The sequence below is a fragment of the Equus przewalskii genome, chromosome 2, assembly GCF_037783145.1.
Source record: "Equus przewalskii isolate Varuska chromosome 2, EquPr2, whole genome shotgun sequence".
In the NCBI taxonomy this organism is placed as follows: Eukaryota; Metazoa; Chordata; class Mammalia; order Perissodactyla; family Equidae; genus Equus; species Equus przewalskii.
This window is the reverse complement of record NC_091832.1, coordinates 40,010,279-40,031,420: the sequence shown is the minus strand read 5'-3', so window position 1 is coordinate 40,031,420 and position 21,142 is coordinate 40,010,279. Positions and strand designations below refer to the sequence as shown.

The window sequence follows — 21,142 nt, the reverse complement described above, 5'->3', positions numbered from 1 at the left end:
GTGATCCATATGTTAGGCTGTGCAGAGGCCTGGGAACTCTCAAGGTGGTAAATCGGGGCAACTGCAGGGCCCATTTTATTTCTCATCTCTCGAGGATCATCAGCCTTTGTTGTCTTATGTCCAGAGTCTTGTTTCACATATTTTCTCATTTTTCTGTTCGTTTCACCGGCAGGGTAGGTCTAGAGTTGGTCTTGTTCCTCCGTCTTGGCCGGAAGCAGCTGTCACTCCTGTGTGTATTTCAAAACTCAACTTGACCAGCCTGATTATGTTTTTGTTGTTAAGCAACTTGTTTAAGTTGTTTTAAACTTGTGTTAAATGCTCACTGAGTAGCAGTGTAAAACTGAATATGTGGAAGCTAGTTTGAATTTAGAATTTTGCTGTGAATAACTGAGAATTGAGAGATAACATAGAATTTGACTGTAATGTATTATTGTCTGTATAGAGCAGTGTCTCAACCTCGGCCGTATGGTTGAATCACCTGGGAGACTTTTAAGCACTGATGATTCAGCTCCACTCCTGGAAATTCTGATTTATTTTGTCCAGAGCACAGCCTGGACAGCAGGATTCTTGGAAGCCCCAGGTGATTTTAATGTACAGCCACGGTAAAGAGCGAGGGGTGAGGTGGGTAGCTCCTGGTCCTTCAAGTGTTAACCACCATCTCTGATCCACTTCCATCTTTCCTCTCTGTGTGTCCTCCTTTCCTCCAGCAAAGTGCAGGTTCTCTATGGGGGGACAGACCTCTTTGATTATGAGGTGCGCAGAACCTTCAACAACGACATGCTCCTGGCCTTCATTAGCAGCAGCTGCATCGCTGCCCTTGTCTACATTCTCACCTCCTGCTCAGGTAGGGCTGCCCTGAACACCTGGCATGGAGCCAGCCACTCCTTTCCACCCAGTGTGCTCCTGTCTGGCCAAAGCCTTCCTTCTCAGGAATGCTAGGAATAATCCAGGTTGGGCCATACCTAAGGGTCCCCACTCCCAGGACCTCACATAGTTTAACCTTTTGCCCTTTGACCGTCTTTTTCATGTTGAAAACCTTGTTTGGGGGAGTCTAGACTATTGGAACCTCCTCATGGATTATTCTGTGGCCTCTTTTACAGTCCCAGGTCCCTTTTGTCCCCCACTTCCCTCTTCTACTGCCACCTTTGCATGTCCCCTTGCACCTTCTTGCTGCATATACAGTAGGTATCTCTATTGCCCAAGTGAATGGGAGATTGGTAATACCTTCCAAAATGGAAAAGACATTCATTCATCTATGTAACAGATATTAATTGGGCACCAACTATGTGCTGGTTGCTCTAAGGTGCCAGGGAACCAGTGATGAACATCACAGACACACTTCCTACGCCCATGGAACCTCTAGTCTACTGGGGTGACACGTTAAATATATAAAAATTCCCTACTAGCACCTGACGTGAGTTCCGCAAAGATGAGGCCCATGAACAACCTGACTGATTCAGAGACGGCCCCATCTGCCACCTGGGTTCCTGCCCAGCCCCTTCTCTGGGGGTGGAGAGATGTACTGAGCACAGAGAGAGTGGTGAAGGGCACCCTGCTTGGGGGTGGTGGGGGTGAGGCAGGACCCAGCTGTGGTCAGGTTCCACTGGGTCCCCCTACTCTATCCCCTATGCCTCTTGCCCTGCCCAGTGTTCCTGTCCTTCTTCGGAATCGCCAGCATCGGCCTCAGCTGCCTGGTGGCACTCTTCCTGTACCACGTGGTCTTTGGTATCCAGTACTTGGGCATCCTCAACGGAGTGGCCGCCTTCGTGATAGTGGGCATTGGTGAGTTGCCTCCATTGCTGGGGCGATGGGCTTCCCACTGGGAACTCTGTCCCAAAAAGGTGCCTTCTCCCAGGACGCAAAGCCTGGCTTCCATGGAGGCTCCACGAAGTCCCTGTCAGGCCTCGGAGCCTTGAGGCTAGACTGAGCGGTGGGCCAATCCTGAGCATATGGTGGGTGGAGCCCCCACGAGGCGGAAGGAACAGGCAGGTGTGCTGAGTAGAAGTCAAAAATGGTGGGAAAAGTCTAGGAAATGTGGGAAGGAGGCTAAGATGTGGAAGAAGGGGCCTCGTTCTGGGGATGGGGCGGGGCCCGGGAGCATGAGGGTGGGGCTTGGATTCTTGGTGGGTGGGGCCAGAGTCAGAGGGGTCTTTCCAAACTCCAAGCTGAGAAGCCGGACGCCCCTGGAGCCTGAGCTCTCAGAGGGCCTCTCAGGGTTGGTCTAGGCCCAGGTCGGGTCTGATCGTGGACACAGCAGAGTGATCCTGAGCCTGCTCCTGCTGGCCCGGGACTCCCTCCCGCAGGTGTGGACGACGTCTTTGTCTTCATCAACACCTACCGCCAGGCCACCCACCTGGAAGACCCACAGCTGCGGATGATCCACACCATCCAGACGGCAGGCAAGGCCACCTTCTTCACCTCCCTGACCACGGCCGCCGCCTACGCAGCCAACGTCTTCTCCCAGGTTGGAGATGGCACTCTGCCCCGCCCTGGCCTCCCTGTTCCTCCCGTGCATACCTGGCCCTGGTCTCTGCTCTTCCCACCTCCCCTTCTCGGGTAGCTACACAGCTTTTGCCTCAAGGCACTCGCCATGTCCCTAGAGTCCTTTTTATTTTATTTATTTTTTACTAATCTCCATTGCCAGAACTTAACAAATGGGAAAATTACAATAATACAAATCGTCTTTATTATTGATGCTCATTAATAGTAATCCAAGCTCTCCCCTGAAGGGCATTTGGCAGTTTCCAAAGCTCTTTCATATTTAGTCCTCATGACGTACTTATGACTTAGGTATAATTACCATCCCTATTTTCCTGATACAGAAACTGAGGCCCAGAGAGGTAAAGTGACTTGCCCAAGTGGTGAGCCTGACCAAGTCTCCGCTGGTCCAGAGCTCTTTCCACCTGCTGCGTTGTCATCCCTCGCACTGACTTTCCTCCCGCTGGCCTCAGGCTCCGTCAGGCCTCCGAGTTGGGCTCCAGAGAAGGATCTGAGTTTGGTCAGGTCCTTGGTGCTGACAGAAGCTGAAGCAGTGAGCCCGCCAATGTCTGGGAGAGATTTTATAACCTGGGCTGAATCCCGTTTAGAAACCACTAGATGCTGTGGGGTTTTCCAGGCCTTCCTAGAGAACCACATCCAGAAAACAGGCAGAGCTGGGTTCAAATCCCACCTCTGCCGTTTACTGGCTGTGTGACCTTAGACAGGTTGTTTAACCTCTCTGAGCCTCACTTTCCTTATGAGTGGATTATTCAGGGGCTGAAATGAGATGACTGTGAAAGTATTTTGCAAACAGTGGAGGCTGGTCTGCCTGGTTGTTAGTTTCCTTCTGACGTAATGCCACATCCCTGCGCAGGTCCCACCCAGGACACTTCTGGAACACAGCTCCCAGGCCCCAGGCTCCCTGTCCCCACCGTGTGGCAGCACTCTCTCCCTTCCCCTCGCTCACGCATATCCTGGTCTGACGGCGTGTCTTCCTCTGACCCCTAGTCATTCACGTAATGACAGTTACCCAGCCCTTGCTCAGTGCCAGGCACTGTTCCGGGCAGCAAGCTGCAGTGTAGACAAGAACCTCCGCTGCAGAGGTGGGACTCTCCCTCCTCCGCGGTGTCAGCCTTTGGCTTCTGATGTCCCCCTGGGCCAGTGTCTGCCCTGTCTGCAGCCTGGGCCTCCCTGTCCTGCTGCATGCTGGGAGTGCTCTGGGGTCCTAAGTGCCTTTGGCTGCAGAGACCTCAGACGCCCTGGGCTCCAGGCCTGACCCCACATCACCCCTACTCTCTGTCACCAGATCCCAGCCGTCCACGACTTTGGGCTCTTCATGTCTCTCATTGTGTCCTGCTGCTGGCTGGCCGTGCTCTTCACCATGCCCGCTGCCCTGGGCATCTGGAGCCTTTACATGGCGCCGCTGGAGAGCGCCTGCCAGACCAGGTGAGCCGGGCGGAGGTGGAGGGGCCGTGTCCTCCTCTCGCTGAGTGTCCATCCCAGGTCCCCAGGGCCCCTCAGCACATCACCTTCCCCTCCGAAAGCTTTGTGGTTCTGTCTTGAGCAACTTCCGTATGCCCTGTATGTCCGTATGTCCTGTGCGGGGCCCTCCTGGGGACCAAGGAAAGGAGAAGAGGATCCTGTCCAGCAGTTCCCATTTGTGATCTCCTGCTACTTACCAGGAGGTGGGCCGCGTGCTTCTGTACGAGGTCTTATCACTGCCCCCCCCACCCCAACCTCCGCAAGGACCCTGGGAGCTGGGTTCTCTGATTTTGCCCATTTTACAGACGAGGAAACACAGGCTTAGGGAGGCTGGGCAGCTTTCATCTGACTCCCGATCTCACGCTCTTAGCTGCCGTGTTAAGTGTCCTCAGGGTTCTTGTCTTGGTGGAGAAACAATATTTACAGTCAGTGAGCCATGTGCAGAGTTGAACGGATCAGTCCAGAGTTGCTGCTGGAGGTCAAGGGGTTGGGGTCTTGTGGGCCAGGTAGTCGGGGAAGGTGAGGAGAGGGGAAGGGCCAGTGGCATCAGGCCTGGGCGGCTGCCTGGGGCTGGGAACGCTGAGGGATGATGGAGAGTGCCTGGGCTTGGGCCAGGGTGCACAAAGGCAGGGATGTCAGGGGTCCCCTCTCCCCAGGTAATGGCTGCTGTCACCATTTGTCTCCCCAGAGGAAGAGTGGCCCTGAGGGCCCTGGGGGAGATGGCACTGGAAAGAAATCAGGCAGCAGGCTCCTGGAAGCCTGTGATGGGGGTCCTGTGGACATCAATGCGGTGTGATCACTGAGTTCCTGTGGCAGCTGGGGCCTTGCCCCGCCCTCCCTGGACACCCAGGAGCCTCGGGGGTCACTGCTCTCCCCCTTTCTCCATAGCTGCCACCAGAAGTGTGGCCACAAGAACTCGCTGCACTTCCCTGGGGACGTGTTTGCAGCTCCCGAGCGGGCTGGGGGCAGCCCTGCGCAGGGCCCCATGCCCTACCTGGACGATGACATCCCCTTGCTGAATGTAGAGGAGGAGCCAGGTGAGAGCTGGCACAGGCCCGCCCTGCTGACCCGGCAAGACCCAGGGGCTGCCCCTGCCGGGGGAGGGGACCCTTGACAAGCTGAGGTCTGAGGACAGGCTGGTCTTGAGGGCCAGTGGGGATGCCCATCAAGCATTCGGGCTTCCCTGGAGAGGGCAGAGACCAGGATGGACTTTGACCCAGTCTGGGCCAGGCCTCTGATGGGCCTCTGCTCTACCCTGGCAGTGTCGCTGGAGCTGGGAGACGTGTCCCTGGTGTCTGTGCCCCCCGAGGGCCTGCAACCAGCCCCTGACAGGGGCAGCCGGGGTCAGCTCATTGCTCAGCTGCAGGAGCTGCTGCACCACTGGGTCCTGTGGTCAGCCATCAAGAGCCGCTGGGTGATTGTGGGTAAGTGGGCTCCCCACCCTCCTTCCCCCCTGTCTCGCAGCTTCTCCCCAGTGCCTGAGCCATGGGGGACAGACACCCCCAAAAGAACATGAAGGCTTTGGGAGCCCACCTGCCTCCTGCAAATGAACGGGAGGTCAGAGACGGGGTTGGCGTCCCTCCCTCTCTCCGAGCCTCACCTCCTCCCTGTGAGTGAAGCTGGCCCCGCTGTAGCCGTTGCTCCTTGCGCACCTGCGATGTCACAGGCATCGTGCCGGGCGGTCGGACGGCGTGCTTTATGCTCGGGCTCTGCAGTTAGACCAGCTTGGCTGCGTTGGAATCCTCATTCTACCCCATCCTAGCTGTGTGAGCTTGGCTGTGTCAGTCGGAGCCTCAGTTTCCTATCCTATAACTGAGGATTAGAATAGGGTTGATCTAATAAGGCAGTAGAAGGAATGCCATAGTGCATGGCACGCAGTCAGTGGTCACTAAACCTGAAGTGCTGTTATCCTCGTCCTCGTCGACAGTGTTGAGGATTGCATGCACTCAAGTGGATATGCTAGCTCTTTATAAACTGTTGAGTGCTCTAAGATGGTACTGGTTCTTGTCCAGGAGTATGAGCTCATAGCTTATGGTCTCACCCCCAAGCGACACACATAATAGCCAACCCCTGCCCCTGGAGGACTGAGGCCAGCAAGCTTCACCCACAGGCCAGGCCTCTGCCCACTCCCTCGGGATGCTCCTCTCCCATAAAGGGAGCAACTCTTTCCCAGGGCTCTGGAGGCCCCGACTGTGAATGTGCCGCCTGGGCCCCAGCCCCGCCTGGTGTGGCGTCCTTTCCTCGCAGGGCTCTTTGTCTCCATCCTCATCCTGTCCCTGGTGTTCGCCAGCCGACTCCGCCCCGCCAGCCGCGCCCCCGTGCTCTTCCGGCCCGATACCAACATCCAGGTGCTGCTGGACCTCAAGTACAACCTGAGCGCTGAGGGCATCTCCTGTATCACCTGTTCAGGTGAGGGTTTCCAGCCAGGGATCCCCGTGGGCCCTGCTCTCTGTGAAGTCCAGGTCTCAAAACTGTTGGCCCGAGAGGTGCGACATCCAGGCCCCCCATCACTGCGTGACCTCAGCACATCACTCACTTCTCTGCCTCAGAGCTCCCTCGTTTCTTTAAACAACTACTGGGTGCCAGCGATGCTGGTGCAGGGGAGACCACAGTAGGCAGGACAGGCTTCCCAACCTCAGGGAGTTCACTCCACTGCTAGGGGCCATTGTTGTAGTAGATCTGAGCTGAGATGGAGGAAGAACAGGGTACCCAGGGAACACAGCATCATGGAAGGCTTCCTGGAGGAGGTACTGTCTAAGCAGAGACTCGAAGAATGGGAAGGAGTTAACCAGGCTGTGGGAGGGAGAAGAAAAGGGAAGGGGTTAGCCAGGCTGGCGGGGGGGAGAAGGGAAGGACTCTAGGCAGAGGGAAGCATCAGAGGTGGGCAAGACCAAGGCCAGGTTTGAGAGAGACAGGTGCAGGAGCTAAGGCTAGCGAGGTGGGCTGGGCCAGGGCCTGGTGGGCTAAGGTGAGGAGTCTGTGGAATGGTTGGGTGGGGGATGACAGAGTGGGTATGGGGAATGAGCGAGGAGGGGAGAGAAAGATATCTCCTTGCCTTGGAGGTAGTCTGGTCCAGGCCCTCATTTTACAGAGGGGAGCCTGAGGCTGGGGTTGGGACGTGGGAAGTCGGCCCAAGGTCATACAGCTTTGCCAGGGCAGTTAGAAACCAAATGAGAAGATGCTTCGGTGAGTGCTCCCAGCTCCCGGGAGAAGATCCGCTGACTGCTGTAATTGCCTTCATTTAATTAGGGCGGTGTTCGGGTTAACCTGGCCTTCCCCCGGTAATGGCATTGGCCGGATGCACCGAATGCATGATAATCGACCACAGCTCAGAGAGGTGCCTGAAGACACCCTCCTAGATTGGAGCCAGCCCCACCACAGCCCCAGTCACGGCCCAGCTCCCCTCCCCGCCTGCCTGGGCATACGAATTACACTCCATTATCACTGCTGCTACAGGCCTCCTGCCATCTCTCAGAGCCTGGAGGCAAAAAGCCACATCAGCTCCCATTTCACAGATGGACAAACCCCAGGACAAACCCCTAAGTTCCTGGGATTCTCTGGAGAAGGGCCAGGACCCTGGCCAGAGGCCAGCCCTAGCCCTTGCATCTCAGCTCTGAACTGCCTCTTACAGGGACCCCTGCGTGTTGTAGCAAAAAGAGCTTCGGCTTTAGGGGCAGACAAGATGGGATCTTGATGGGGCTCCGCCTCTCACTTCCTCTCCAGGTCACCCAGCCTCCCTGAACCTCCGCTCTCTCCTCTGTCCAAAGGGGTTAATAAGAATGACTTCTAGGGGGGCCGGCCCGGTGGCGCAGCGGTTAAGTTCGCACGTTCCGCTTCTCGGCGGCCCGGGGTTCGCTGGTTCGGATCCCGGGTGCGGACATGGCACTGCTTGGCAGCCATGCTGTGGTAGGCGTCCCACGTATAAACTAGAGGAAGATGGGCACGGATGTTAGCTCAGAGCCAGGCTTCCTCAGCAAAAAGAGGAGGACTGGCAGTAGTTAGCTGAGGGCTAATCTTCCTCCAAAAAAAAAAAACAAAAACAAACAAAAAAAAAACCACTCTTTGGGGCTGGCCCCGTGGCCAAGTGGTTAAGTTCGCACGCTCCGCTGCAGGCGGCCCAGTGTTTCGTTGGTTCGAATCCTGGGCGCGGACATGGCACTGCTCATCAGACCACGCTGAGGCAGCGTCCCACATGCCACAACTAAAAGGACCCACAACAAAGAATATACAACTATGTACCAGGGGGCTTTACATGGCACTGCTCATCAGACCACGCTGAGGCAGCGTCCCACATGCCACAACTAAAAAAAAGGACCCACAACAAAGAATATACAACTATGTACCAGGGGGCTTTGGGGAGAAAAAGGGGAAAAAAATAAAATCTTTAAAAAAAAAAAAAAAAAGAATGACTTCTAGGATTATCGTGAGAATTAAGTTTTTGAAGGTGTAAAATTTCTCGTTAATCCACAGTGCTTGGCACAAAGCAGGAATGTCTCCCATCATCTCAGCTAGTTGATAACATTCCATGTGTGATGCTCCTGTTTAGTGAGCGTTGATCATGCGCCGGACACATGATTACTCAGTGCATGAGATACAGCATCCCCTTTGGTCCCTTGGCCACCCCCTGTGGAGTATGGTGTCATCCCGTGTGACCCACGAGGAGAGTGAGGCTCAGCGAAGATGAGTAGGGAAAGCTGCAGAGTGTCTTTCTCTGGCTGGCAGATGCCTTTTGCCTTAAGTTTCCTGTAAATTCATTATTTGATGTTTTTTTTTTTAGTTCCATCTAGCTTCTTTCAGACCCCTGACACCCCCTCACTTCCCCAAGCTGAGGACCCCGGGGCCCCTGTCTCTGGGGTTGTCACCCATCCCAGCCTCTGCTCTCCCTTGGCTGGGCCCAGCCAGGGAGGCCCTGTTGTCCCTGACATGGCTGGGGTGGTAGGTCTGTTCCAGGAGAAGCCCCACAGCCTGCAGAACAACATCCGGACGTCCCTGGAGAAGAAGAAGCGGGGCCCAGGGGTCTCCTGGGCCAGCCGGCCTGAGGCCGCCCCACAGGGTCAGTGGCAAGTATGGTCTGTCTGGGGTGAGGGTGTCGGGAGAGCCTGCCTGGTGCCAGGGTGTGGTGCCCTGTGGGGAAAGCAGATTAAATTCCTTCTTTGGTTCTCCTGCGAGAACAAGAGCCTGTGTTCCTGGGTCACTGTGGAATGGTTGGTTGGGGGGTGAACTCAGGGTGTATTCAGGTCCCTCACCCACCATCCCACCAGCTCTCCCTGGGCAGAACAGTGGGATCCCTTCCTGCCACCACCCCAGCCTGGCCTGTGGTGCGCCATGAACCTGCCCCGTGCACCAAATCCATCCTGAATATCTGGGGGAGGGCAGGGGCGTCCTGAGCACTGAAGGCAGGTTTATCTCTGCTGGGCTCTCCATCAGAGGTGGGATGCTGTTCTGTATGTCCTTGTCGCCCCCTCTGTGCCCACCATTGTCATTACCAGCACCAGCCCCACTGTTGATACTGTGCTCTCCATCGTTGGCTCAGCTCCCCCAAGGTCAGGGCTCAGCTCCTCAGTCAACAGAGCAGAGGGTGGGCTGTTCCAAGTCAGGGGAAGCCAGTCAAGGTGACCGTCCACCCCTCCTCCATCCTCGTTTGTCCCCTAGACTCGCCAGGCACCGTGTACATCTCCAAGGTGAAGAGTAAAGGCCACCCGGCCGTCTACAGGTTCTCCCTCAACGCCAGCCTGCCGGCCCCTTGGCAGATTGTGTCCCCCGGGGACGGGGAGGTGCCCTCCTTCCAGGTGAGCCTGGGCTGTTGTGAAGTGAGCTGCCACCGCCAGGGGAGGGGCCCTCAATGCCGCACTGGTGGTCACTGGCCAAGGAAGGAGGGGGAGGCTGGGCCTGAGGATGGAGCTGCTGCAGACAGAGGAGGACCCCGTCCTGCCGTCAGCCAGGTCTGCGGCAGGGACCTGCACAGTGTGAGGGCTGGGCTTCCCAGTCAGCCAGACCTGGGTTCGAGTCCTGGCTCTGCCATTTATAATCTGAGTATCTTTGGGCAGATTAGTTAATCTCTCTGAGCCTCAGTTTCCTCATCTATGAAATGGAGACGTGAAAAGTACCAGCCGGGGTGGTGGGAGGTACAGGCGGGGAGGCCTGTGGGTAGGACATAACATCTGGGATGTAGAAAGTGCTCAGTAAATGGCAGCCATTAGTTACATTGTTGTTCTTGGCAGCTCCCCCAGCACCCCAGAAGAGAGCCTCCGAAGGCCAACCCAGGCCTCCAGTTTTCCCCTCACAGGAATCGTTTATGTTTCTTTAACGTGTTACACCCTCCAGGGTGACAGTTACACGAATCAACTCGTTTGTTCAGAATTTGCATTTCCATTTGAAGGATGAAGTGTCTGAGGCATTTCCTGAGGCTGAGCCTCTGCGCTGCTGTTCCCACTGCCTAGGAAGCTTTCCTTCCAGCTTAATGCAAGGCTGACACCCCATTCAGTTCTCAGAGTAGATGCCGTCTCCTCGTAGAGCCCTGTGCTGGCTGCCTGCTCCGTGCCCTCCTCCCTTGCCTCTTTATCCTGCGTCTTATCATCCCCATCATTTAATTTGTTGCCCTTAGAGTCTGAGGCCGTCGTAACTGGCAGCTCCATGAGGACGGGGACCAAGCCCGTCTGCTCACGGCTGATCCTCTGAGGCCCCCTCAGGGCCGGGCATGGAACAGATGCTCAGTGGGAGGAAAGACTGAGGCTGAGAGAGGGCGGGGAGGACTTGTTCCATCTTCAGACTCGAACCCAGGCCTCCTGAGCCTCCGCCCAGGGCTCTGTTCCCCACTCTGGAGCTGGGTCAGGGCGGGTCCACCTAGGAGGGAGGGGCCGGAGCCTGAGGCCGCCCAGGCCGAGGCAGCCTCCGGAGCCACGTGTCTTGTCTCTGTCGACCCACTGCTTAGGTGTATAGAGCGCCTTTTGGTAACTTCACCCGGAAGCTGACCGCTTGTATGTCTACAGTAGGGCTGCTCCAGGCGGCGAGCCCCTCCCGCAAGTGGATGGTGACGACCCTGGCCTGCGATGCCAAGCGGGGCTGGAAGTTTGACTTCAGCTTCTACGTGGCCGCCAAGGAGCAGCAGCACACCCGGTAACCACCTTCCAGCCCCGCCCGCCGGCCGTTTGCCCCGCCCCCACGCTCTCACACAGGAGATGCCAGCAGGCCCCTTTAAGATACCCCTGTCCATTCCTACACATCTGTTCAGGTATTTCTCTGCCCGGGACAGGGCGTGGGGAACACTGCAAAGATGACAGGCCACGATCTGCTCCCATAGCTGCCGCTCTCCCTCTTGGTGGCTCTGCAAGAGACACAGTGGTCATCTCGCTGTTCCTCAGCATGCCAAGCAGTTCCCACCTCAGGGCCTTTGCATCTGCCATTCCCTCTGCCTAGAATGCTCTTCCCCAGCTCCTTGTGTGGTTGACTTCTTCTCAAGATTCGGGTCTCTACCGAAACGTCCCATCCTGGGAGAGGCTGTCCCTGACCAGAACTCCCTCCCCGGATAAAGCACGCGCGCCTGGTCTCTCTCGGTATATCATGCTGCTGCTGTCTTTCTGGCCCCATCCCCTCTGGGAATCGTACTGAGCTGCTGGCTTAGCACCTGCCTCCGCCGGGAGCACACAGGCATCCTGCAGTGGGCACTCTGACTGTTCCACGCTGTACCCCAGCCCCCAGCACTGTGTCTGGCACAAAGCAGATGCTCAGGCAACACGTGCTGAGTGAATGAATTAGTCCACTCTGAGCTTCCTCTCCAAGGCACTAGCCACACTCCCGATAGAGATCATTAATTCCGAAAATGTTTGTTTAACATCCCCCTTCCTTAGACTGTAAGTTAACAGGAGACAGACTGTGTCTGTGGTATTTACCTACTGTATATTCAAGCCCCGCCTAGCGCCTGGCATGGAGTAAGTGCCCCAGAAACCTTAACGGGTGACTGCATTCTGTGCCTTGGGGGGTCTGCAGGCCAGCTGGGTTGTCTTTCCGAGGTTTTATCCCACGTGGTCTGCACAGGACCCTACACTCATTTATCCAGTGAGGCCACGTTAGCTGAGGGTCTGCTCTTTCATCCGTTCATTCATTTAACAAACACTGGACCCCGACTGTGTGCCGGCACCCTGCTAGTGCTGGGGATGCGGTGGGAAACAAGACAGATGTGGCTCCTGCCCTCGGGCTGACAAGCGGAGACAGCAGCTAACAAGTCAACCGCAGCGTCATTACAAATGACGTTACGTGCTCTAGAAGACAGCCGGGCTGCCAGATTCTGGAGCACGGCAGTGCGGGGCCCTGCACTGGTGACATGTGGGGCTGTGGTCTGACAGGGCCTGACCTCAGGGCGTTGAGCACCCACGTGAAGCCGAACTCCACCTGAGGCGGAGGGGCGTAGCGTGGAGGCTGGGAGGTGACCAAGACCGTCTCGCTGGGCCCTTCTAGCCTGGTGCATCAGGGCTGGGCTTGCTCTGTACATACATAACAGCAACCAAGGCCAGGCTGCCTGGATGAGCTTAGAACATTCTAGAAAGAAACTTGAGCTACATCAGGTCCAGTGGTGAACAAGCTGATCACAGAATCTTTTCTTCAAACAGAATCTTGAGGCTCAGTAACTGTTCACATTGGGTGGGGCAGGGGGCTTCTGAGCAGGGACCCCCAAGGCCGGCCCTGAGGCTCTTCTGTGAACTCTTTCGCCTCCTGGAGGGCAGTTTGGGAACTGTGGGTCTCCTCCACGCCTCCTGCCACAGGCCGAGAGACAGGCCTGGAGGGGAAGGGCTTGAGCGGGCACGTATGGTGGGCCTCGGCAGGGGCAGGGCTAAAACCAGCCTCCAAACCCAGCCCCCAACATGAGACCCAGGCCCTTTGCTTGGGGAGCTGGGGTCCCTGCCCTGCACTCTCCCAGCCCCTGCACGTGGCTGCACTTTCCTCACCTCCCTGGCTCCTCCTGACCTTCCCGGCCTCAGTCCCGGTCCCCCTTGCCTCCACAGGAAACTGTACTTTGCCCAGTCTCACAAGCCCCCCTTCCACGGGCGCGTGTGCGTGGCACCCCCCGGCTGCCTACTCAGCTCCAGCCCCGACGGGCCGACCAAAGGCTTCTTCTACGTGCCCAGTGAGAAAGGTACATGCGCGGAGGCTGCGGTGGGGCCGCGGGAGTCTGGGCCTCGCCTTCCCCTACAGATGTGACTCCCTCTGCAGTGCCCAGGTCCCGCCTGTCGGCCACCTTCGGCTTCAACCCCTGCGTGAACACAGGCTGCGGGAAGCCAGCAGTGCGGCCACTGGTGGATACAGGGGCCATGGTCTTTGTGGTCTTTGGCATTATTGGCATCAACCGCACACGGCAAATGGACAACCATGTCATCAGAGACCCGGTATGTGTGCCCACTGTGGGCAGATGCCAGAGGGACCGGAGCAAGTACCAGCCTGGGGGCCACCAGCCCAGCTCATACACATCCTCTTGGCTCCTTGACGGTTCACCCAGCCCAGACAGGACCCCATGGGCCACTGGGGCAGCGTTTCTTGCCAGGACTGGGCAAGGTTGAGTTCTTAGCATCACCCAGGACTCTAGGTACATTTTGGGGCCTTAGCTGGCTGGCCTCACCATTACGGGCTGGAACAGGGATGAGGGAAGTGCAGGTGTGTAACACTCCCCTGCCCCCTTCCTTCTGCAGGAGGCTCTTCCCTGTGCCCACAGCCCTTGCTTTGTCCTCAGCCGTGGTGTCCCCGGCCCTGTGGGATCTGCCTCCCTTATACACGTCTGCACCCTGTGCTGGGCTCTCGGGCATTTGAAGGGAGAGGAACTGACTGAGCTGGGGCTAGGGGTGTGCCTGGCACATGATGGGTGCTGAGCATGTGGTAGGAAGGACCTTGGACGTAGGAGCGGCCATAACCCCTGCGTTGAGAAGTCAGTCCAGCTGGGAGTATGGGACTTCAGACACGAAGTAATTCAGGAGCAGGTGGAGTGGGAGGAGATCCATCTGTTGAGTCCAGACCACGAGTCCCCAGGTGTTCAGAGGGGTGGGGAGGCCGGGAGGAGACAGGCAGATGCTGGAGGACAGGTAGGATTTGGCTGTGCAGAGGGAGAGAAGGAAGAAGGAGCCCCGGGGAGAGCGTCGAGAGTAAAAACCAGGAGGTGAGACCCTGGGGCCTGTGCAGGCGGGCAGCGATGGGAGCAGAGAGTGCTGGTGGGCCAGGGCAGAGTGGGCGGGTGGGGACCGCGAGCCGCCAGGCAGAGGGCGCCAATGTGATGGTGACGATGGCAGGATGGTAGCGGGAGCTGCGGAGGTTCCTCCCCAGGGGCGGGACCCAGGACTGGGTTCCCGACTCACTGAGTGGCCATGCCGGCTCGTGTCTCCTTGGGAAAGGGCAGCGTCATCTATGACAGCAGCTTTGACCTTTTCAAAGAAGTTGGGCACCTGTGCCGACTCTGCAAGGCCATCGCGGGGAACTCAGAGCTGGTGAAGCCGGGCGGGGCCCAGTGCCTGCCCTCAGGTGTGTAGGGGATCTAGCTCCTGAGGGAGGACGGACTGGGGAGGCCAGGGTCCACGGGTGGGCGGCCCCGTGGATGCTCGCACCTGTCAAGTGGATGTATCTGCAGACATGCCTCTACACTTGAGTGTGTCCACACTGGGGGTGTGTGAATCTTCCAGATGAGAGTAGGCTTGTGCGTGAATGTGAGCTGACACAGAGGTGCACGTGTGGGGGGAATTGTGCGGTGTGTGTGGGCGCACCTGCAGGAGTGGCTTTTCCAAATTGGGAGCGGGGTAGGCGGGGGCTGGCCCACAAATAACCTGGTGAGGTCATGCAGGGTTCTCCCTGAGTGGCACAAGATGCCGTTATCCACCCAGATGGCAAATGAGTGTTGTGGGCTTCCAAGTGACATTGCCAATGGTTGCAGACACTTTTTAAACCTGGGAGGTGGGGGAAGGGTGCATGCCCCTCCCACACTCACGCTCAGGTGGGTGACACCTGTGCTCAGGTGGGATGAGGTAGGGAGGGGTGCTCTTCCCAGGTCCCCACCCCGACCCACCACTCTCCCCTCTCCCTGCAGGCTACAGCATCTCCTCCTTCCTGCAGATGTTGCACCCTGAATGCAAGGAGCTGCCCGAGCCCAACCTGCTCCCGGGGCAGCTGTCACACGGGGCAGTGGGGGTCAAGGAAGGCCGCGTGCAGTGGGTCTCCATGGCCTTCGAGTCGGTGAGCCCCTGGCGGCCCCACTGGGCACAGTGCAGAGTGCTTGTCTCACGTGTGTCACTTCTGATCCCCAGCCCCTGACCCAGATCAGAGGGGTTGCTCTTCAGAGGGGCATCCTGAGGCCCAGAGAGGGGTGATTGCTTGCCCCTTGTCACAGGGCTCATCAGTGTCAGCATCACGTGCTAAACCAGGCCATCCGACTGCAGAGCTGGGCCCTTCCCACCACACAGGCTCCAGCCAGCTCCCACCACCCTCGCTCCCCACCAGCCCGTCAGTGTCAATTTGCAGCTTCTGGGCAGGAGGGCTGGGGCTGGTGAAAGACCAGGGCACTCCTCTCTGCCACTGTGGGGGCCGTGTGCTGGGCCACAGACCCCTGTGCTGGGCCTCCCCCAGGAGAGCTTGGAAGACAGGGGACTGGCCATCTACACATCTTGCTGCCTCCTCTGTCACCCCTGACACTCCCTGGGTTCTACCCAAGGAGACACAAGTGCACATGCACACACACGCACACACACACACACGTGCACTTGACCTGGGTACCTGCTGTCCTCGCAGCCCTGGCACGTCACTCTGTGAGGCTTGCCAAGTCTGTCCTTGCTGCCTCGTGCTGAGACATGGGGTCCAGTCCTAGCTCTGATCCTGGTGTGTTCTGTGTCCTTGAGCAAGTCACTCATCCCCTTTAGGCTCAAGCTCCTCCTCCAAAGAATCGGGGTCCAGATTCCCACCCTCCCTCTGGCGGTCCTCAGTCATCCAGAAGCAGCAGTGAAATCATGTGAAGGTGTCAGGGAATGAGGATGAGAATGACAAGGTTACAGGTGGAAACCGAGTCTCCTCTGGTGCCCGGCCCTGCTGTCCTTCCCACCATCTGTGCCACTCGCTGCACAAGCACCCAGGCCGCCAACCTCCAGTGAGAGCCCCAGAGGCCCTCCAAGCCCTTGTGAGCCCCAGGCTAATGCAGACACCAGTTCAAATCCCTGGGTAGTTTTTTAAAAATTGTGGTAAAATATACATAAGAAAATTTACCATCTTAACCATCTTTAAGTGTCCAGTTCACTATATTAAGTGTATTTACATTGTTTTGCCAACATCACCCCCATCCATGTCTCGAACTTTTCATGCAAAACTGAAACTCTGTCCCCACTAAACGCTAACTCCCCAGTCCCCTCCCTGAGCCCCTGGCACCCACCATTCTGCTTTCCGTCTCTGCACATTTGACTGATTCAGGTACCTCCTGTAAGTGAAATCCCACAGTATTGCCTCTCTGTGTCTGGCTCATTTCACTTAGCGTAATGTCCTCCAGGTTAATCTGTGTTGTGGCACGTGTCCAAATTTCCTTCCTTTTTAAGGCTGAAAGCCTTAAAGCCCTAGACAGTTTCTGAGAGGAGAGAATGTCTGCACAGGCTCCTCCACATGACAGGACGTCGCTTCCAAGCTGAACCCCGCCAACACTCAGACACATCCGTGTACACGGACACGGTTAACTGGCTTGTGCTCAGGGAGCGCAGAATTGGGCCAGTGAGATAACATTTGTGAAAGTTCCAGAGCAGAGTAAATGCCTGTCTCCTTCACCATGCCCTGAACAGCTCCTCAGAGCTGGGCGCTGTGAGCGAGGCAGGCCGCTCCCACCCTCCCGGACTCACAGTCCAGCCAGGAGACGGGCAGCTCGCCAGGCAGTGACAAGAGCTCTGATGGGCAAGGACTGAGGGCTTGCAGGGCCGAGTGGAAGCCTATCTTGGGGCATCAAGGAAGGCTTCCTGGAGGAGACACGACCTCAGCGAGCCTCAAGGATGAGTGGGAGCTGGCTGTGCAGGCAGAGGGAATAGCATGTGCAGAGGGTGGAACATGAGAGTGTAGGGGGCTCTGGGAGCTGAAGGTGGCTCTGTTGGAAGGGGACAGGGACTTTGGTGGTGTTGGAACCCAAGAACCACATGTGCACCCAGAGACTGGCAGGAGGTAATCTTGGATTGGGTCATCTGTCACCCCCAACACACACACGCACACACACACACAACATGCTCTGTTTGCAAGTGGCCGAGTGCTGGCTGCATTTGCCACGTCCACCTGGGAAGGGAGAGTGGGCCACAGCCACCGGCCCGTCTCACTGGCTCTTATCACCCGCAGACCACGTACAAGGGCAAGTCCTCCTTCCAGACCTACTCGGACTACCTGCGCTGGGAGAGCTTCCTGCAGCAGCAGCTTCAGACCTTCCCCGAGGGCTCGGCCCTGCGCCGCGGCTTCCAGACCTGCGAGCACTGGAAGCAAATCTTCATGGAGATCATAGGCCAGTGGCAGCCCAGCCCCTGACCCCGGGGGTCCCGGCAGGGCGGGCGGTGGCGGTGGGGGAGACAGGGAGGTGACCCAGGGCAGTGAGGGCATGGCATGGCCTATCTGAGCCACACTTGTCCTTTTCTCAATGCTGGCCAAGAGCCCTGGAGAAACTGGGATGACCCAGTGGCCAGAACACTAGTCAGAGGCTGGAGTTCGGGTCCCCTCCTGTTCGGGGACATCTGGCCACATTCTCTGACATTGAATTTGGCCACCTAAAAAGTAAAAGTCATGAGCATAAGGCAGCTGTCTGTCGTTCAGAGCCCTTCTCGGGGCAGGCCCTGTGCTGAGGCCTGATCTGTGTTCTCCCTGTAAACTCCGAACGAGGCTTGTGGGATAGGTACTGTTATTAACCCTTTTTATAGACGAAGAAATGGAGGCTCAGTGGTTTCACAGAGTGACAGCTAGCCGTGACTGTGCCCATCTGTGTAACCCCAGCAACCTTTGAACCGTGGGGTGAGGGGCTGTGGGTGCCCTGTCTGCACAGCGCGTCTGAGGGCCCTCCTCTCCCCTTGCAGGGGTGCAGAGCGCCCTGTATGGCCTGGCCCTCTCCCTGCTCATCTGCGTGGCTGCCGTGGCCGTGTTCACCACCCATGTGCTGCTCTTGCTGCCTGTGCTCCTGAGCATCTTGGGTACGTGGGCCGTGGGGCAGGGGCTGCAGGGGTCCCACAGCAGAGGTCTCTCAACCCTTCGCTGTCCCATCTCCTCGGGGAAGGCTTCCCGGCCTCCCCAACCCCCAGCCCCAGCAAAAAGACCCTCTGCTCACTGCTGTCTCTGCGACATTTGTAGGACTGTCCTCAAGTCTGCATGCTCCCCACGGAGAGCCAGCTGTCACCATGTAGTAGCTCTCAGCCCAGTGATATGTTGCTGCACCTGTCCCCTCTCTTGGGGCCCTCCCAGGTCTCTCTGCCCCTGTTCCTCCTTTTCCGTCCTGTCATCAGAGCTGGGGGCTCCACTCTAGACTTCAGCGTTCCCCGTTCCCCAGGACTATGAGGGTAGGGCCGAGTCCGAGCTGCCTCCCGCTGTCCCCTGCCCCTGCAGGCATCGTCTGCCTGGTGGTGACCATCATGTACTGGAGTGGCTGGGAGATGGGCGCCGTGGAAGCCATCTCCCTGTCCATCCTCGTCGGCTCCTCTGTGGACTACTGCGTCCATCTGGTCGAGGGCTACCTGCTGGCTGGAGAGAACTTGCCCCCCCACCAGGCTGAGGTGAGCCCCCTGCCTGCCCTAACCATCCCCAGCAAATCTTCTCTTTCCTTGGTGCAGCTCCCCAAGGGCAGCTGGACACCCCAGTGCCCAGCCCCCAACCAGGGCATGTTCCAGGAGCTGAGGCTTCTGGGGCCGATCTCCACGCCCAGGGGACTCAAGTCTCTGCCCAAGCAGTGCTGTGGGCCCTGGGCGGGTCCATGACTCCAGCCTCTGTCTCCTGACGTGAGCCTGAGCAGCTAGACCAGGCCACGGCCAAGGGCCCATCCTGTTTCTTGGCTCCAAGTCTCCTTCTCCAGCCTGGGAGCACGGCTGGGCCCTTCTAGTCATGACCCCGAGGCCACCAATCCCCCCTCCGGCCCTCTGGCTTCATGAGGACATGCCCAAGTACTCAGTGCTGAAACCAGCCCTGGGTCTCGTGAAGTTTTTGTTTTTTCCTAGTTCGGAATTGTATTGGTGTGAAAACATTCATAAATATGTAAGTTAATTACACAGTTAGCTGCTTTTGGTCAAGAGAAAGAAATCAGTTCCAGTCAGGGCTTCCCATTTATGAGGACCTACTATGCGAATGATCAGCATCCTCGTCATCACAGCAACACTTAATGCACCCCCACTGTGCACTGTGCCTAGTGTAGGGGAATCATTTCACCTTCACACCAAGCCGTGCAGTAGCTGCTGTTATCATAGCCAGTTACCGAGGCAGAATCTGGGGCCTCCAGGGGCAGGGCTGGCCTTGGGCAGTGGTGTATGTGTCTACCCAGAGGCCAAGCCCCACCCCAAGCCCTGGGCAGGGAGGGATCGCAGCAGTGTCCAGGGCCCCAGCTTTCCCTCTCCCCCCCGCCGCACCCAGGACACCCACTCCCAGCGCCAGTGGCGGACGCTGGAGGCTGTGCGGCACGTGGGCGTGGCCATCGTCTCCAGCGCCCTCACCACTGTCATCGCCACGGTGCCCCTCTTCTTCTGCATCATCGCCCCATTTGCCAAGTTTGGCAAGATCGTCGCACTCAACACGGGCATCTCCATCCTCTACACGCTCACGGTCAGCACGGCCCTGCTCGGCATCATGGCGCCCGGCTCCTTTACCCGGACCAGGACTTCCTTCCTCAAAGCCCTGGCCGCCGTGCTCCTAGCAGGGGCCCTGGGGCTGGGCGCCTGCCTTGTGCTCCTCCAGAGTGGCTATAAGATCCCCCTGCCCAACGGGACCTCCCTATAGCCCTGGCACTGGGTCTTGACTTCTCACCTTTGGTCCAGTGGATGGGGATGAGGCTCTTGTTCTCTGACCCCAGAGACACTCTGTTTCCCAGCTCGGCTCCAACTATTTGTGTTCCCAGGCCTGGGCTGGAAGGTGCCCGGCGGCCCAGGATGGGAACTGGTGCCCACTTGTGTGGCCCACACTGCCGTCATCACAGCGCTGAGCCAGAGCTGGGTGTGAAGCCAGCCGCCACCCTAGCCTCCGGGCTGCTAGCAGTCGCCCTGGGCTCCCCCCGACAGCGGAAGAGACCATCCCTCCTCCCGTGCCTGGTCCCCCCCGGGCTCAGGTTAATTTTGCAGGGGGCCTCCCTCACACTCCCTCAGTGCGCACAACAACTTTCCAATGTGGGTGTCAGAGCCCCCAGTCTACAGATGTGAAACTGAGGCACCAAGAGGCAAAGTGACCCGTGGCTGGGTCGGTGGCAGAGCCAGAGGGACCTCCTGAGCCCCGTGCCTTCCTCCGGGACTTTGCAGGAAGAGCACAGTGGGTTCGCGGGCGGGGGCTTTGCACCCCCTGCCCCCTCCTCTCCTCCCTTTCAGCTTTGCAGCGGCCAGTGCTCGGTGGTCCTGTGGTCCTCCCCAGGCCTTTTGTTCCTGGCCAGAGAGGATGGAGGGACGAGCCTGGGGTTCTGCATGTCCTACTCCCGGCCCCATCCTCAAGGGGCTCCTCCTCCCTGGGGGCTGTGGGGCCCCAGCACGGCCTTCCTCACAGCTCTGAACCCCCATCTCCCCTACTCGACTCCAGGGATGGAATCATTTTGTGGGGGGAGGCTGTGTGGGGGGAGAACTGGCCGTGCCTGCCGCCTGCTCGCAGCAGATGGTTCCTGTTAAAGTGAAATGAAACTGCAGACCGCCGCTATTAACACACGCATTTTAAGCCTCGCTGACTCCGTCATATTCTTAAAATTGAAATAACTAAGTGTTCGGGTGCTGCCCAGCCATAACGTGGGACGAGGGGTGGGCCTGGGGCTGGGCCTGGAAGGAGGTGGAGGTGAGGTGGAGGGTGCTGGACCTCCTAGAGACCAGGGTGAGGGAGTGCTCTGCGGCCCAGGGGGGAGTTGGGGGCCTCTCGGTCACACTGTGGGAGTGGGGCTCATCTGGTTGCCCAGTTGGGACATTTTTGAGTGCTTTCGGAGAGCCCGGCTTTGTGCTGGGCACTGACCTTCCTTGGGTCAGGCATGGCCCCCTGAGCCTTAGGC

The 21,142-nt window shown here is 57.9% G+C and overlaps 1 protein-coding gene across 5 annotated transcripts in view; it reads left to right on the top strand.

Moving 5' to 3' along the window:
• DISP3 (dispatched RND transporter family member 3) overlaps positions 1-20,825 on the top strand; it is a 72,817-nt gene extending 51,992 nt beyond the window's left edge. For 3 of the 5 annotated variants that reach the window (XM_070603380.1, XM_070603366.1, XM_070603368.1), the window contains exons 4-21: positions 708-844; positions 1,648-1,782; positions 2,304-2,464; positions 3,785-3,924; positions 4,849-4,997; positions 5,223-5,384; positions 6,208-6,369; positions 8,900-9,013; positions 9,613-9,749; positions 10,892-11,076; positions 12,960-13,090; positions 13,168-13,340; positions 14,334-14,460; positions 15,020-15,165; positions 17,284-17,443; positions 18,006-18,119; positions 18,529-18,695; positions 19,543-20,825. In XM_070603380.1, coding sequence (XP_070459481.1) covers positions 708-844; positions 1,648-1,782; positions 2,304-2,464; positions 3,785-3,924; positions 4,849-4,997; positions 5,223-5,384; positions 6,208-6,369; positions 8,900-9,013; positions 9,613-9,749; positions 10,892-11,076; positions 12,960-13,090; positions 13,168-13,340; positions 14,334-14,460; positions 15,020-15,165; positions 17,284-17,443; positions 18,006-18,119; positions 18,529-18,695; positions 19,543-19,905 — 2,863 coding nt within the window. In that variant the 3' untranslated portion in view covers positions 19,906-20,825. The remainder of the gene's footprint in view (positions 1-707; positions 845-1,647; positions 1,783-2,303; positions 2,465-3,784; positions 3,925-4,848; positions 4,998-5,222; positions 5,385-6,207; positions 6,370-8,899; positions 9,014-9,612; positions 9,750-10,891; positions 11,077-12,959; positions 13,091-13,167; positions 13,341-14,333; positions 14,461-15,019; positions 15,166-17,283; positions 17,444-18,005; positions 18,120-18,528; positions 18,696-19,542) is intronic. The other 2 variants (XM_070603371.1, XM_070603375.1) reach the window with 1 other exon arrangement.
• Positions 20,826-21,142: the final 317 nt, after the last annotated feature.